The sequence below is a fragment of the Poecilia reticulata genome, chromosome 1 (assembly GCF_904066995.2).
Source record: "Poecilia reticulata chromosome 1, P_reticulata-male-v2, whole genome shotgun sequence".
Classification (NCBI taxonomy): Eukaryota; Metazoa; Chordata; class Actinopteri; order Cyprinodontiformes; family Poeciliidae; genus Poecilia; species Poecilia reticulata.
Window position 1 is genome coordinate 4,825,534 of NC_088830.1, and position 17,024 is coordinate 4,842,557.

Consider the following 17,024-nt stretch of genomic DNA (forward strand, 5'->3'; position numbering starts at 1 on the left):
CTCCCCTTTTAGCAGCTGGGGCTTGTAGTATTAAGCAGCAGCAGCATCGCTCTGTTTATCGTTGAAAGTCACTTTTAAAGTACTACAACTCCCATGAACATCAGAGCGACTGGGCCATCATGGCCGCTTGCTGTATATTAGCCGGGGAGCTGCTTCATAACATCAAATTAATACCTTATTATCAAAAATCTTCCTGTTTGTTTATCAGATGGATCAGCACATCTAAGTTTCAATGCAGCAGTCAGCCGCTGGAGAAAAGGTGAACTATTTCTTTACTAAACTATACTGTCTCGATGTCAGTATAGTTGTCTCACACATTGCATCTGTGAGAGATGCAATGTAATGCAGCAAAAATACAAACCATTTAAACGTTCACGTTTTCCGGAATTCAGCGGAGTATTTATGAACAGCCAGTGTGTTATCTGCGGTAAACAATGGTGAAACTGGATGTACTTAGGTGTATGTTGAAGTAAAATAACATTTTCACAGTCAAGCTAACATTTAGAAATTCTCCTGACTGAACCTTTACCATCTCAAACAACTTTGAAAGAACTCCGGTGCATGCAGCATGCTGTAATACAAAATACTTGTGCAAAAAAAAAGAAAAAAGACCTACCGTAAATAAATAATGAAAAGTGCTAAAGTCTTGCTACATTGGGTTCATAGTAGATCTGTCATAATAACCAATTTTGCTGGATGATAAATTGGCCCAGAAAGTTTTGCGATAAACTTAAATTGACCATTCTTATCTAACATGGTAATGACATAATGGTACAAGCTTGCCTCCTCAAAGACTAATAAACTTTTATTTTGTAAAGAACAAAACATTTAAAAAATACATCAACCAAAAACCATAAGTAAAAAGGAAATTTAAAAAACCATACAAAACTGGACCCATTAATAAAATGTATTATTTGGTCTCTATAAACAAAAATTCCTTAAAAAAAATATGAAATTGATTAACTTATTGCGACAGGTTTATTTCATGACAAGCAATCTGCAAATAACGATTAGCCTATTGAACTGCTAGAAGAAAAATATTTCCATCTGAGAAAGTTTTATTGAAAATACCTGATGTTTTAGTATTAAAATAGCCTTGTAGCCTCATAAAGCCTTTAAAGGCTTTATGTGCTTCACACAATTAGTGTCAGCAAATGTAACTCATACAAGGAGAGCCTGTTTAAATAATTAACTAACATTTATTGCAGATCAAGCAGCTCTCTGAAAAACAAACAGCAGGAGATTGTGGACCGGAGAAGACATGAAGAAACGTTGTAATGTTCACTATTTTCTTTCTGCCCCGGACATCTCTGTCATCCACTTCTCTCTTGTGTGTGTTTGGTACCTCAGCACTCTGCAGCAGCTGGTTGGAGTGGTCGGTTTGGAAATCCACGCGCAGATTAGCTCAAACACCAAACTGTTCTCTGGCTCCTCGGTTCAGTTTTTAGCTCCTCCAAACTCCTTGGTTTCGTTCTTTGACGTGTCTTTGCCCGGAACTCTTCCAGTGAGTCATATTTAGCATATTCATATTAAACTCAACTTGTTCATAATTCTTCTGCTTGTTCTAGGAGAGTGTTAATGTTGCCATGTGTTCACAGGTCCTCAACAAGCGATGCGTTGAAGCAGCAGTGATGACCGGACTGGCTCTCAACTGCACCATAAACAAGAAGTCAGTCTTCGACAGGAAACACTACTTTTATGCCGACCTTCCTGTGAGTGTGTGTTTGCCATGTTCTGCAAAGTATTTATGATTCGTAGGTAGAAAGGTGTTACCACAGGAGGCAGAAAGTCATCATTTGTCTGGATTTGTTTGCATGAATACATATTGGCTTCATCTGTTACAAAATTCACATTTTGCATGTTTTTGTACTTCCGTTTGGGTCTCAACTGCTTCTAAACACAACCCAAGCACTTAAAAAAAAACACCCAGCCATTTTTTAGCAATAAAAACATTTTTTGGGTGTCTGGAAAATGAGCCATTTTAAAGACCACCTGAAAAGTTACATGTGACAGGCAATGCACTGTTACCTGGCAACCCCAGCCAAGCCAAGCCCTGTTACCTATCAACCCAACAGAGCTCCAGCTCATTTGCTCTGCTGGTTTTATGCGCTGTACAATGGCTGCTGTAAAAGACAAATGTTTTGTTGTTAACTTGCCTTCCAGAAACCTCTTGCTGGTTGTGTAGGAGGCTCTACTTCTGCTTATCAAAGATGTACGGTTATACAATTGTGCATCTGTTTATAGCTATTGTCACGTGCGAGTGTGAACATCGAGTTAAGGGGTGTGGCCAACAGGAGTTTATTTGGATTTACAATGACAGAGGCCCTAAAACAGCTCAAAATAGGCAGAACTGAGCAGACTAAAGTCTCTAAGAATCATTTTGTGCAACAAATGCAATAAACATGTTTCGTATCGCACATAGACCAACCCCTGTTCAAGAGAACATAGTTGAACACCTTTAGATGAAAGAAAATGAACTTTAAGTCTCAAACATGAACCCTTTTTATTTAGCAGTTTTTCTTTTAGTCCTCATCTTCTATAGTTGCCTGTGTAGTGTGAAAAAAATGACACCCTGAGAACCTTTGAGTTTTTATTACATATTGGAAAATATGGAGATTTTGTACTATTTTAAACATTGCAAGAAAATCACTTATTGTAATTAAAATAAATGATTAAAACTGAAAAATCTCCATAAAAACTATAAAAGAGAAAAGGTAATGTATGCTACGGAATAAATTAGGAGAACCCAAAGATGTGCTAACCACAAAAACATAAAATGTTACCAAGTATTTTTATCTATTTCTAGTGCAAATATCTTAGTACACATGAAATAAGACAAAACAAACTTTCCAGTAACTTTTCAGAAAGAAATAGGAGCTTATTTTAATTCATTAATTCTTTTTTACTGATGGAAAATTAATAGTTTTGAGGAAAATAAACTGTCGAGATATTTTTTCCATTATTTCACTTCGAACTATTACTTTTTTTTGTCTGAATACAACCAATCTCTCAGGTAACATTGATTGATAAATAGATTCTAAAAATCTGTTTCCTTATAATTGTTTAAGGAAGTCTAGAATCAGCTATTTAATGGTAACATGAATAATTGGTGCTCTCCGGTAAGAAACCTCACCATTCTGCTGCTGGTCCTCATATTTTCTTTCCGAAGCGAGTCGCTTGCGCAGTGATCTTTCCCAACCTCTCTGGGCCTGGGGCTAATTTTCCTGGCATTATGTGTGACATTTTAAGGAAAAGATTAAATGTCACGGTTGCCCCCCACAGAGACCTTTCCTCAAATTTATAGAAATTCTAAGAAAGGAGGTGCTAAAGAGTTTAGCATTTTAAATCGGCAAAGTCTGTCCAAGCCTACTAAAAAGGATTATGGACGGCTCAGGGCAAAGATAATAATGAGGACGATGGTTAATCAAAGATGTCTCCTGCTATTTTAATAAGACTGTCTGGAGGAGGAGTGTAATGGTGAGAAAGCCGTCATATCAAAATTAGCTGCAACTTATTGTATTTTGACTGTTCATATTTCAATACGTTTTAATAAGACAAAGAAGAAATTTAACGAAAAAACATTTAAACAACAATTTGAAATCTTCTGTATTTAATCTTTTTTTATCATTTTGTTTATGACTTGTTATCTTTGCATTGTGTTTTTCAAGGTCTGAAATTCAAAAATATATAAGGAAAACATTAAACTGAGTTCTGTATAGTTGAATAGTAATTCCGAAATTAAACCACTTGGCCTCACAAATCTCATAATGTTTCGGAACTCAGCAAAACAATTAGAAGAAAAAAGAGCTGCCCTCCTCTGTGATCCCACCTACTCAGCTCCTCCAGACTAGCCAGCAGCAATTAGCAAACACCCGCGTCTCAGTGCAACGCTGGTAAAAACGTTGGTAAAGGGTTAATGGGGGAGCCATGCCCTCGGTGGAGCCATGCCGTCTGCATTGTTCATTATTGATAAGATTAACAAAAGTGTAATGATTGTATTTGTGTAAAATGCCCCAGCTGCTCACAATGGGACCATCTGAATGGAGAGGCCAGGCGAGCTGCGGCTTTCATTTAATGACCACACACGTCTTCTAAAATCTAAATGAGTCAAGTTCCCCTCAGATATAAAGTGTGCAACTGAACCACGGTGTCTGGAGGCCACAGATGAGGTTCTCAGGATGGCTGCAGTGGGCGGAATAAGCACAGAAGTGTAGTGTGTGTGTGAGTGTAGTGTGTGTGTGACCATGTAATGGTTGTTAATCTGAGCAGATCCAGGAAATCTTAATGTGGCAACTATGTTGTCATCAGCAGGAAATGGTTTGAAGAGTAGCTGATTGGTTCAGCAGGAAAACACACTGCGGATTGCACCAATCAACTTTTTTTTATTTCCAATACCGATTTCAGAAGTTTATAATCGGCTGACTTGATCCGATAAAGAAAACGGCACTGAATTGACTTAAAATGTTTAGTTTTTTAAACACATACATAAATGTCCTGAATTACATTTATTTGATAACTGCACAAGTACATCTCACACCAATAACTTCACAAGCTTGAACAACATGTAAAAACAACGTTGATTTGTTCAGTCAGTGCAATTAGGATTAGAACAGTCAATGAAAAATATATAATAAAGAAACTGAAATCTGACAAAAACAACTATCTTGATCAAATATCTAAAAAATAAACTGCAAAATAAATATAAAATAAAACCTAGAATTAGACTAAATAGATCTGCGCCTTATGGATGGGCACATTGTCACCAATACCCGATCTAGATTTTTTGTTCAGTGTCGGAACCAATACAGATATTAATATGGGATCGGACATGCTCCACCTACACAGTTTAATATGGTAACCGTTGGAGACGGTTAAATCAACAGAAACCAGCATGGTGGATGCAGGTGGCAGAGCAGGGACTGCTTCATGTAGCTTCTGATCAGAGCCTACAGGAAGTGGAGGACGGCTGCTGCGCTCAGCTGTTTCAGGAAGAGGGAGTGATTGATGGCATCAGTCAGGAAGCTGCTGACTAACAACCTGCCTTCTATCTTCTCTCCCATCTTCTCTGTCTTTAGCATAAGTGTGATTAATGTTTAGTTCTTGTGATAGAAACATGGTAAATTAATTCTTAGGCCCACAGGAACAGAGGAACACCTAAAATACGAAAGGGCAGTATTATTTAAAATCAGCTTTTATTCTCTCATCAAAAACATACCTGAAGTGTTGCTTTGATTCTTTCATGCATTTTTGATAAACCCTTCAATCACCCATGGCAACCATTCAGCTGTGCAAAACGCCTGGGTGAACCTAGCATGGCCTTTGAGACACAGCTACTCCTTTGAGCAGCAGTTTCCAAGCTTCACAGGTTCCGCCTCACAAACACCACTCAACACCTTCAGACTAGCCAACATAAATTAGCAAACACCTGGTGGAACTGTGCATCTGCTGAGCTCATTACTCGAGCTACTTCTCAGTGCGTTGGTAAAAACCTTGTTCAGGGATCTAAAGACAAGGTAATCCTGTAAGAAAAGCAGCGTGAGGCTGGGACAGGAAAGCACGATGGCTCAGTCAAAGTTCACACCAAGAGAAACTGTGGCTCAGACTTGCGTAGAAATGTTTCGCACCCAGCGCCAGGACTTATGGCAGCTTTTCTCCTCCAGGCTGGGTACCAGATCACACAGCAGCGCCGCCCGGTGGCGGTGGACGGAGTGCTCACCTACAGCTTCCTGGGAGGGAGGAAGAGGAACGAGGTGATGAGGAAGAATGTGTACATCAAACAGATTCAGCTGGAACAAGACAGCGGCAAGAGCCTGCACGATGACGTCAACAGTCAGACGCTCATCGACCTCAACAGAGCAGGTTGGAGCGCCACAGCGCCCCCTAGAATCTAAACATAAGTTTAGATTACATAAAGTTATGTCTGTAATCTAATAAATTCAGGCATATTTGCAAACTCTAGCAAAACCGTAACCACTTAGGTTGCTAAATAGAAAAGCAAAAGTTGAAAAAAATGAAATATGTGAAACATTTAATCCCCTATGAACATAAATGTTTATATAGAAGTCCCGTCTGCGGTTGCTCTGGAAGGAATGTTAAAACTTGGCTCCATTAAGTGCTTTAACTCATGACAGAACCTCAAAATCAACCTTTAGCTTAAGGTGAAACTCAACGAGCTTGTCGTGTGTTTATATTTCAAAACAGAACCGCATAAATTATATTTTACATCCCACAACGGACTCTGTTTGGACCGTTTCTCTTTGCTCTGGGGCAGCGCCGCCATCTTAGTTTCTGCTGCTTAAGGGTGACCAGTGGCGCCCTCTGCTGGGTGGCGGCCAAACTACAACACTAACAGAAGGTCTAAGCCACAGGTGTCAAACTCCAGTCCTCAAGGGCCACTGTCCTGCAGTTTTTAGATGTGCCAGAGGTACAAAACGCTGGAATGAAATGGCTTAATTACCTCCTTCTTGCGTAGTTCGGTTCTCCAGAGCCTTAATGACCTAATTATTCTATTCAGGTGTGGTGCAGCAGAGGCACATCTAAAAGTTGCAGGGAAGTGGCCCTCCAGGACTGGAGTTTGATACCTGTGGTCTAAGCGGACGTTGTTAATATATTGCAACTCATTTTAATCTACTGAACCATTAATCGACAATTAATTGTAGGTTGATTAATTGTTTACATCTGTATTATAAATCCATATAGAGTTTCTCAGTGAGCTCTGTCAGAGGTCGATACCTGGTGGATGTGAAACCCAGCTGTCTGCTCCTGCCTCAGGTGTTGGTCTGATGGAGCTGGTGATGGAGCCCGACATGAGATGTGGAGAGGAGGCCGCTGCAGCTGTCAGAGAGCTGCAGCTCATCCTGCAGGCGCTGGGTACCTGTCAGGGCAACATGTCAGGTTTGGAACCGCTGGCTTTGTTGTCTCCCCTCCACTGCTTGCATTTTAATCACCGGCGTAACCACGCTGCCGTGCTTCTCTGCTGTCTGCAGAGGGCCAGCTGAGGGTTGACGCCAACGTGTCGGTGCACCGGCCAGGCGAGCCGCTGGGCACCAGGACGGAGGTGAAGAACATCAACAGCATCAGATATCTGGCCAGAGCTATAGGTGAGGACAGAGGAGGAGCTGGAAGTTGTACCAGCAGAGCTAGGAGGGTCTTGGCGCTGTCAATCATGTCTGTGTGATTTGACATAGACAATCCTTTGCTCTCTGCTACAATGCAGCTTCTCCCCATCAGTACAGTCTATTGTGAAAGCTAAGACTAGTTAGCATCGCCACAGATGATGGCAGATAAACGGTGAATTGATTTGCTGCCAGTGGCACATTTAGCAGCGAGTACACAAGGTTGGCTGACAGCGCTAAGCCCCTCCTCCTGGTTCTGATTGGTTGATTTTGGTCGGGAGCGGTGCATGTGTTCAGACAGTAGTAGTAGCTCAGGTAGAAGGTGGAGGAGATCGATGTTTTACAGATTATATATTTTTCTTTATATAAAACTGACATATAAAGAAAAGCAAAGTTCCTTCATTTCACCAATTAGAAAAAGTGTTCTTGGTTAAAAACAAAAATCTTTAGCGTATACAATACAAGCATGTTCTCTGTTTTTATGCAAGATTTATGGAAAGTTTAGCAGGAATCTCAGTCAGTACATCTAAAATATGTCATTAATATATAAAATATTTAACACCTGGCTTGTTTTCACTCGTTTTCATGTAACTGACATGGAAACACGTGTCAGAAGTTATTGCAATAAACGATAATATTTTCAAATAATATAACAATAAGATCAATAAACTTTAATTAATGAACGTTTAACACTGGAACTGGAAGACATTTTAAATACCCCACATAAATAAAACATAACAAATCAAATGAATTATGAAGTCTCTGAAAACAAAATAGTTCTTCAAAAACAAAGGCCAGTCGAGACCAAAGCACCAAACTGAAGACTTTTGTCATCCAGTTTTTGGAATGAAAGGGGAAAAAAAGACAAAAACGATAAATCATGCAAATAGAAATGATTGAGTTCTAATTGTCCCTGCCATAAAACAACTAACAGATTAGCTACAAGTAATTTTCATACACAAATTTGTCTTTTCTTGTTTTCCATGGAGAAATATTCTCCTCATTTTTCAGAAAATAGATTCTTTTTGGTTCTTGCAGTAATGAGAATTTTTTTCTGATCAAATCTTTGGACATCATGGAGAGTTGACGTCAGTGAGACTGCCTAACGTTCATATCCAGTTAGTGCTAGACCGTCTGACTTTTTCCCAGCTGCTCACTGAAATAACCATCATAGTTTGAGTTCCTCTTCCAGCTGACAGAACCAAAAGCAGCTGGAAAAGTTCAGCTGCTGAAGCAAGTTTCCTGCGTGTCGGTTGATTCATTGGTAGCTGAACCGTTTCTCGTGGCAGAAGTCAGGGCCGCCGGGGCGCAGCAGCAGGTGTTTGACGACTCTCGTTGTTCTGCCCAGACTTCGAGATCCAGAGACAGACGGAGGTGGTGCAGAGAGGAGGGGTGGTGCTAAACGAGACCCGGGCATACGACTCCAAATCAGGGTAAGTGGATGAAGAAGCGGCGCCAGCATTCAGTCGTCAGCAGCAGCGCCTAGCGACCGGGACGGCTGCCGGGTTCATTAGGCCTGGGCTCGGCTCTGGAGGAGCCGTGGTGGTAATGATGATGAATAGAGCCATTTGGACGGCGCTGTCGGCCCGCGTTATCTGGGAGCTATGCGCCACTCCCAGAATGAGCCTGCTGCCTCACAGCTGAGCCCTCGCTCTTCTTCTGGGGCTCTGGCTGCTTCCCAGAAGCCCTTGCATGTCCGAGGTTACTCGGCAAAGCCGAGGGGTACACTTCACAGTTTGTGGCCCCTTTTGAAATTAAAATACAATTTTACTATTGAAAAAAACCCACTTTGTTGCTACACAACAAAGTGGGTTTGTTTTGAAAAATGTTTAAACTGTGAGTGAAAATCTCACTCCAAAAATATTTGTATTAAATATTTCCTAAAGTGCTGATTTCTTCCCTGTGTGTCTTTGTCCCTCCAGGGAAACTGTTGCTATGCGGGACAAAGAAGGTCTTCAGGATTACAGGTCAGGTTGGATTTGTTGTCTCTGAACAGATTCTCTCCACCTGGAGGCAGAGCTGCAGCAGCAGTAACATGGATTCATCATCACACTGCAAAAACACAAAATCTCACCAGGACTTTTGGTCTAGTTTCTAATACAAATATCTTAGTACACTTGAAATAAGACAAAACTAACTTACAAATAACTTTTCAGCTGGTTTTAGGTCAGTAATTCCCTTAAGGGGCAGTATTAAGCAACATTGACATTTTTGTGCTTTACATCATGTTATAATATTATTCCCTCAACAAAAACGTACCTGGAGTGTTGCCTTGATTCATTTCTGCATGTTTGAGAAATCCTTTAATCTCCATGGCAACCATTCAGCTGTCCAAAACGCCTGGGTGGACCTAGCCCCACCTTTGAAGGCGAAGCTCCTCCTCTGACCTGCTATTTCCAAGCTTCTAAGCTTCCGCCACTCAGAGGAGCCCTCTACTGTGAATCCACCACTGAGCTCCTTCAGACTAGACGGCAACAATTAGCAAACACTTGGTGGAGCTGGAGTCTACTGAGCTTATTATAGGAGCTGCTTCTCAGTGAAATCCTGGCAAAATGTTGTGAAAGGGTTAATAGAGAAGCCATTTTGTGATGACTTCCTGAAGGGGGAGTTTCAGAAAGAGCAGGAGATTTTAAAGAGACAGAAACCTAGTTTCAAGGCATTAAATTGGGAAATAACATTTATTTTAAGTTGTATTTGACATTGTTGAGAATAAATAATTCTGAGTTTTTCTTCTATTTCTTTTAGCTAGTTGCAAAGCTAAAGCTAAAGGAAACACCATCAAAGCTAAGATTACAGCATATGACACACTAGGGAACGCCACCTCATACATCAAGAACTTAGCATGGAGAAGGATAATTCTCCACAATATAGTGAGCATTTTTGTAACAACTGAAGTTAACATAGTGACTTAATTGTGCTACAAAATTATACTATGTGTCTGGAAAATATATAATTCTGCCCCATTAAGGAATTATTAACTTAAAACTATCTCCTATTTTTTGCTGAAAAGTTACTTGTACATTACAAGGAGGCAGATAAACCCCAGAGCAGTTTTGTCTTATTTTAAGCGCACTGACATATTTACTCTAGAACAGGGGTGGGCAATCCTGGTCCTGGAGGACCTGTGTCCTGCAACTCTTAGACGTCTCCCCGGTCCAACACACTTGAATCCATCCATCCATTTTCTTTACATCCTTGTCCCTTAGTGGGGTCTCCAGCTAACGTTCCGGGCGAGAGGCGGGGGTCACCCTGGACAGGTCGCCAGTCTGTCGCAGGGCAACACAGAGACACACAGGACACACAATCATGCACACACACTCACACCTAGGGACAATTTGGAGAAGCCAATTAACCTGACAGTCAATGTTTTTGGACTGTGGGAGGAAACCGGAGTACCCGGAGAAAACCCACACATGCACAGAGAACATGCAAACTCCATGCAGAAAGACCCAGGCCGGGAATCGAACCCAGAACCTTCTTGCTGCAAGGCAACAGCTCTACCAACTGCACCACTGTGCGGCCCACACACTTGAATCCAACAGCTGAATCACCTCCCCAGTGCTGTCAGGTTCTCCAGAGTCCTGCTAACGACCTCATTATTTGACTCAGGTGTGTTGAAGTAGAGACACATCTAAAAGTTGCAGGAGACCAGCCCTCGAGGCCTGGAGTTGCCCACCCCTGCTCTAGTAACTAGAGCAAAAACACTTGGTAAAATGTTGTGTTTTTGCATTGTAACAGCTGTGAGGCTGGTCAGGTCTAATTCTTGGTGCATGCAGGTGAAATGCGACAAAAACCCAGTTTGTATCGCAGCAGAATTCAGAATCAGAATTATTTTTACTGTCATAAAAGAAGCAGTCAGAAGTCGTCCTCCTTCCCTCTAACCCTGAGACCTTCCCCCTCCACCTCCTGCAGGTTCATGCCGGAGCCCAACCTGCCCCCTCTGCTGGTGTTTGAGGATGAGGCGTCACTGCCTGCGGGTGTGGAGGCGGGGCAGGCAGTGCTGCTGCGGACCCTGAGGGCAGGGCTTCCCGAGCTGCCCAGCGTCAGGAGAGACAGGCTGGTCCAGACGTACGGCCTGCTGCCAGAGCACAGCTTCACTCTGGTGGTGAGTTCACACCGGCAGTCTGTCACTCTGCCACTGAATGGCAACGCTTCTGCTCAGTGATGAATGTGGTGCTGCTGTGCAGAATGAGGATGGCTTGATGGAGTACTTTGAGGCGGTGATGAAGGGGACCAGCAGGGATCCCAGGAAGGTGATTGGCTGGGTGACCAATGAGTTGCTGGGGCTCCTGAAGCAGCAGGACCTGAGCGTGAGCCACAGGTCAGTTTATCACCAGAACACATAAAAACAGATGTTCACTAACGTGGTGCACAGTTCAATCAAATAAAGCAAGATGACATCAATAGGAAAAAGAAAAACATAAAATGGCTTGCAAAAGTATTCATACCCCATGAACTTTTCTATATTTTCTCACATTAGACACATAAACAAAAATATATTTAATTGGAATTTAATGTGAAAGAGCAACACAAAGTGGTATGTAGTTGTGAAGCAGAATGAAAATTCTACACGATTCTGTAACAGTGTTGGGCTACACAATACCTAAGACCTGTCTGGTTTTACATCTTGGTCTTTTTCATAATGCTGCATTTAAAAATGACTGTTGTTTAAAATTCTGCTGGTGGCGGCCGAAAAGGAAATGGTGCCAGTCTGAACCCCCAACTACCAAGGAATGGATTCAGACTGTAAACTCATTATTTGAGATGGAGATTTTAACACACAGGCTAAGAGCACAGGAAGAACAATGCCAGGACAAATGGGAAAAATGGACAAATGTGTCACATCAACATTGCAGGACTAATTTTGGAATTAAAGGGTCCCCTCGTGTTATGTGTTATTTATTTAAGAGTTCCCCTCGTTTGTTTTGTTTTTTCCATTTCTTATAGTTTATGTATTATAGGACCATTTTTCTTGATTGTCCTCTAAAAATAACAGTAAAAATAAAGTTATTAAAAAAAGGAAAATTATACACAATTCTAAACATTTATTACAAATGAAAAACTGAAAAGTGCGGTCTGAGCGCAAACAGTTGCCTTCAGAAGTTGCTTAATGAGCGCTGTGGTTCCACAAAGGGGTATGAATACTTTTGCAAGCCACTGGCATCGTACTGACTGAATAAGTTAAAGTTGTTTTTATGTGTTTGACCAAGCTGGTGAAGCTATTGGTGTATTTAAGTGTGCTGTACTGGTGCAGAGTTAGCAAATAAATGAGTAATTCAGTACATTTATGTCTGTGTTTAGAAAAATAAGAAACGTTTTTAGTCAACTTAGCTCTGTTTTTCTGTATTGGATCAATATTGGCCGATACTAAACCTCAGATATCGGTATCGGCAGTGAAGAAAGTGGATCGGTGCATCGCCTGCAGTTCTGTCAGAGATCTGGGTCCAGCTGCTGTGAGCGGTTCCTTAACGATGCTCCGCCTCTTCCCTGAAGCTGATAACAACACTTCATTTCAGGCCTTTTCGCTTCTCAAAATACCATGATTGAAAGTGAAGGAGGCACATAAATCCCAGAGCGGAGCCAAATGACTTTCTCGGGGGAATAAATGGGATCATTTTGTGTTTTCTAATTATTTGTGTCTGGCTCTGAGAAAGTCACCGTGACTGTCTGACAGGGAGAAAAGCTTCTTCCTGAGGAGGAGTTCCTGGCTGGAATGGGCTGATTCTACCCATGTTGCGTCTAAACTTCAAATTAAAAACCTTTGTGGTTGTTTAGGTGGAAAATGGTTGCCATGGTTTCAGACTTTTATAAATCACAGTCAGCTTTTGATGCCACTGGCTGTTTGAAATGAAACCAGCTAATAAATCCTTCTAACATCAACATGTAAGAAACATAGAAACATGCAGCATTAAAAGAGAGGAGGACTGATACGGTGATTGTTTCTTTGCATAAAAATGGTGATTAATAAAAGGTTTATTTACAGAATTTGAAGCTAAACCTGCCACTACTGGAGTTCTGGGCAGGATAGATTAACAGATAACATTTTTTTTATCTTAAATGCAAAATGTTTATATATTTTTTTTAACAGTTTTGGTTTCATTTCTGCTGTCAAAGTGTTGTTCTTTCAGCAAATGGGCTTTTTTTGAGTCTCTCTTCTAGATTTAACAATATTTGAAGTCCAGTGATCTCTGTCCATTTTTGCTGGGATAATAACTTGTAATCCAATGTAAGTCAGAGTGGACCGTTTCAGGAAAATCCCAGATCTTCATCACCTTTTTCTTCTCCCTTCAGTTCAGCGATCACTGTGTCTCTCTTTCTTTCTCTCTTTTGCTATCTCTATCTATTTCTGTCATGAATCCTCATCCGTCTATTCCAGTGTAATTAACTCAGACTCTCCGTTCCTTCCAGCTCAGTCCCTCCTGCTGCCCTGGCTGAGCTGCTGGAGCTGCAGGAAGCAGGACGCATCTCCTCCTCTGCTGCCAAGCAGGTCGTGTGCTGCTCCCTCGCATCCCTCCTGCCTCCTGCGTTCTTCTTCCTGTGTATGTTCTCATTCTCACCTGCCAGGGCCCCCTGCTGCTCCCTTTCCTCTCCAGGTGTTCCAGGAGATGTGGAGGTCGCCAGGCAAGGCGGCGCCGCAGATCATCCAGGAGCGGGACTTGGGGCTCGTTAGCGACGACGCCAACCTTCACCAAATCTGCCAGAAGGTCGTAGACTCACATCCAGACGAGGTCAGCATGCGCTCGCATCTCTAAATCTCTCATATCATATAGAGTCAGTAGATATGAGGATTTTATTTTCAGTATATTTTTAATGTTCATTTGGATGCTTCTCTGGCCTTCAATGGGAAACTCAGAACTCAGTTTGTCCAGTAGAGCTGGACAATAAACCAATCAGATATATCGCTGATAATGGACAAGTGATCAGTATCAGTTGATAATATGTTTGATAGTTTAATATTTTCACTGAAGTCCGATCCAGTACTACAAAGCATTCTGGGGGATTTAAGCAGCAGGAAGACTCTTTCACTCAGCTCCTTCAGCCAGCAGCAATTAGCAAACATCTGCTGAGCTCATTATAGGAGCTACTTCTCAGTGCAACGCTGGTAAAAATGTTGCTAAAGCGTTAAAAGAGGAGCCATGTTGTGATGACTTCCTGAAGGCAGAGTTTCAGAAAGAGCAAGAGTTTCTTAAAGAGCCAGAGGCCCAATTTCAAGGCACTAAAATACCAATTCTATTTTATTTTAAGACATATTTGAGATATACGCAGTATTTTTCAAACAACTGAAGGTAACACAGTTGCTTCATTGCACTATAAAATTATTCTATGTGGTTGGAAAACACATAATTCTGCCCCTTTAAAACTCCAGGGAGTCGTCTACCTGCTTTAAGTACTTTGAGTTGCTGCCTGTCTGACAACAGGTGTACCTAATAAAGTGTCAGCCTGCTCTCTGTCTCTGTGAAAAGTTTCTACACAAAACTGAAGGTTGACGTTTTGACTGAGTGAACTGTTTGATCGTGTCGTTGCTCTCATAAGTTGCTGAGCCGTGTGACATCAGAGGTCGCTGTTGTGTTCGCAGGTTCGAGCCGTCAGGAGCGGAAACCAGAAAGTTCTGAATAAGCTGATGGGTCTGGTTCAGAAAGAGACCAAAGGCAGAGCCGACCCGGTTCTGGTCAGGAAAATCCTCCAAGAGAAGACTTCATGACATCATCGTCTTCATCCCTGACTGTGAGCCAATCGGACGCTCTGAATTCAGCTTGCAGTTAGACAATAAAACTAATTTCCTGCCGGATAAAATGCTAAAGCTTCATTGTACAGTAACAGAATTGTTTTTATAAACAGGATGTGAATGTTAATAAACCAGTAATGTTTTTATATGTTATATGTCTATCTGTGGTGTTTTTGATTTAAGTAGAAACTAGTTTTTGTTCTCACAAAGTTTAATCGGATCAGAACTTTTTATCTCAACTTCTAGTTTACCGAGGCTGAAGAAGACGGTTCACCCCATGCTGCAGCAGCCTGACCACAGAGCGCCCTCCTGTGGTTGAAGCATGTTATGATTTGTCAAACACTGGCACAAATCTTGTTAAATATTCATTTTCTCTGACATGAAGCTCTCAGTGGTTCCTCTGGTTGATTTATATTTAATGTAAACAGAGTCCATCAGCCGCTGAGGGCAGCTGGAGTCTGTCGGCTGCTTCTGAGAGAAGAGCAGAGAAATAAAAGGTGCTGCAGATATCACAGGATTTAGTTTTTAATAAAAACAGTGCTGTGAAAAGTATTTCCCCCCTCGACCACTTTTTCTGTTTTTGCTCTTCTGTCACATTTAAATGCTTTCAGTTAGTTCATCAAGCAAATTTTAATATGCAATATGCATCCAGCAGTGTGAATCAGGATGTTATGCAGTTCTCTTTGCCATGTTGTGCAATAATTCTCTAATGTACAAAAACAAATTCAGCCATCTTCATTCTTTGAAATGAATAATCTGACAGAAACGGTTCCTGGATCTTAGACGTCCACCAAAACTACAGCAGCAAGTTAGACAAATTATACGTTTGTATAATTTGTATTACATGTTTACTATGACCATCTGGCTTACAATTTTCTTTCTCCAATTTAAAACCTCCCTGCTTTTAAAATTACATATATGTTTAAAATATGTACCGATTATGAAATTACAAATATTTTCAACTCTTAAAGTATTAATTTATTCAGAAGATGGTACACAGTCATATTCAATAAATCATTTGTCAGATTAAAAGTACTTTTTGAAAATATCAGGCATTAAACACACTTTTTATGAAGTCCATATTTCTGTATTTAGAAGTATTTTTTTCTCTATTGGTCTGATGTGATATAATTTACATGTGTTTTCTTTAACCCTGAGCAGAAAATCATTATAATTAACAGTGATAAAGGCTTCCAAACATTTCTCAGAAAATGTCTGCAAATGCAAAATCTGCAATAAAACAATGCTAACCGGATGGTTTTATATACCATCTAAAACACACACTTGAAATTAAAACCAAGAATGAAGCTAACCACATGATATATTGATGAGGTTTGAATAATTTAACCTTCACGAGTCAAATTATGAAACTCCTTCTCCATAGGATTCTTCCCTAACCAATATTTCCCCCAAATTATCAATTAGCTTTTCAAGCTTTTTGGAGCAGTTCAGGATCTCAGGGTGTAACTATTAAAAGACTAAAACCTAGAAAAAAATAGAAAATATCAACAATAAGCATTTATCTTAAAACCCTGCGGTGGTCATAGCATATAGCTCAGGAGGAGCGTGGCAGATAACACGGTCGGACAGCAGGGAAGCCATGAGGGCGTCCAGTCAGTCTGTCAGTTCACAAAACCACAAAAAATGAAGAAAAAGAAAAAAGAAAGTGAAAGACATTCTTGCAAAAACACTTGCGACCCTGACAGACCTGAGGCTGAAAAGCTGGACTGATATTTTATCAAGACATCTTTGGAACTTTGTTCTGATGAAGTTTACTGTGTCTGTATACGGTCTGGTCTTCAGATTCATTTTATTCAAAACTATTTTTAGTCTGAAGATGCCATGTTTCCACAGCAGGCGTCCGTCTTCATCAGCGGCGTCACTAGCAGGTTGTGGTCGTATATCTTTACAACTTTCTTCACATGACTTTGTAGAGAAACTCCTGTTAGAAAATCTAGAACAAACTTAGAAAGTACAGTCTACTCAACAACCCAGACCAAGAATCAAAGATGGAGAACCAACATCTAATTTGATCAGAACAAGAATCCAGATAAACCCCTATTAGTTTATATTGACTGTTTATTCTTATTCTTATTAAACATGGGGAACCAATATGTAGTTTTATACTTTTACCCTTTTGTCTTTCTTTTGGTTTTGTTGTTTTATTTGTATTTCTTTCCAAT

At 40.8% G+C, this 17,024-nt stretch overlaps 1 protein-coding gene across 2 annotated transcripts; it reads left to right on the forward strand.

The window, feature by feature from the left end:
* The first annotated feature begins 1 nt into the window (after nucleotide 1).
* On the forward strand, nucleotides 2-15,393 carry gatb (glutamyl-tRNA(Gln) amidotransferase, subunit B). 2 transcript variants are annotated; one of them, XM_008398239.3, is made up of 14 exons: nucleotides 2-259; nucleotides 1,351-1,504; nucleotides 1,599-1,712; nucleotides 5,661-5,859; nucleotides 6,772-6,894; nucleotides 6,987-7,100; nucleotides 8,464-8,548; nucleotides 9,038-9,082; nucleotides 11,028-11,220; nucleotides 11,303-11,436; nucleotides 13,524-13,602; nucleotides 13,709-13,843; nucleotides 14,692-14,840; nucleotides 15,088-15,393. In XM_008398239.3, the coding sequence occupies exons 1-13, from the start codon at nucleotides 120-122 to the stop codon at nucleotides 14,815-14,817; spliced, it is 1,641 nt and encodes a 546-aa protein (XP_008396461.1). In that variant the 5' UTR covers nucleotides 2-119; the 3' UTR covers nucleotides 14,818-14,840; nucleotides 15,088-15,393. The 2 variants fall into 2 exon arrangements, with proteins under 2 accessions (XP_008396461.1, XP_008396380.1); XM_008398158.3 differs by lacking the exon at nucleotides 15,088-15,393 and having other exon boundaries at nucleotides 14,692-14,994.
* The last annotated feature ends 1,631 nt before the right edge of the window (nucleotides 15,394-17,024 follow it).

Excerpts from the sequence above, each read along its gene's own strand:
- gatb (XM_008398239.3), top strand. The coding sequence starts at position 120 with ATGGCCGCTTGCTGTATATTAGCCGGGGAGCTGCTTCATAACATCAAA. Across the intron at positions 5,860-6,771 it reads CATCGACCTCAACAGAGCAG|GTGTTGGTCTGATGGAGCTG; the intron begins GTTGGAGCGCCA and ends CTCCTGCCTCAG. Across the intron at positions 13,844-14,691 it reads TAGACTCACATCCAGACGAG|GTTCGAGCCGTCAGGAGCGG; the intron begins GTCAGCATGCGC and ends TTGTGTTCGCAG.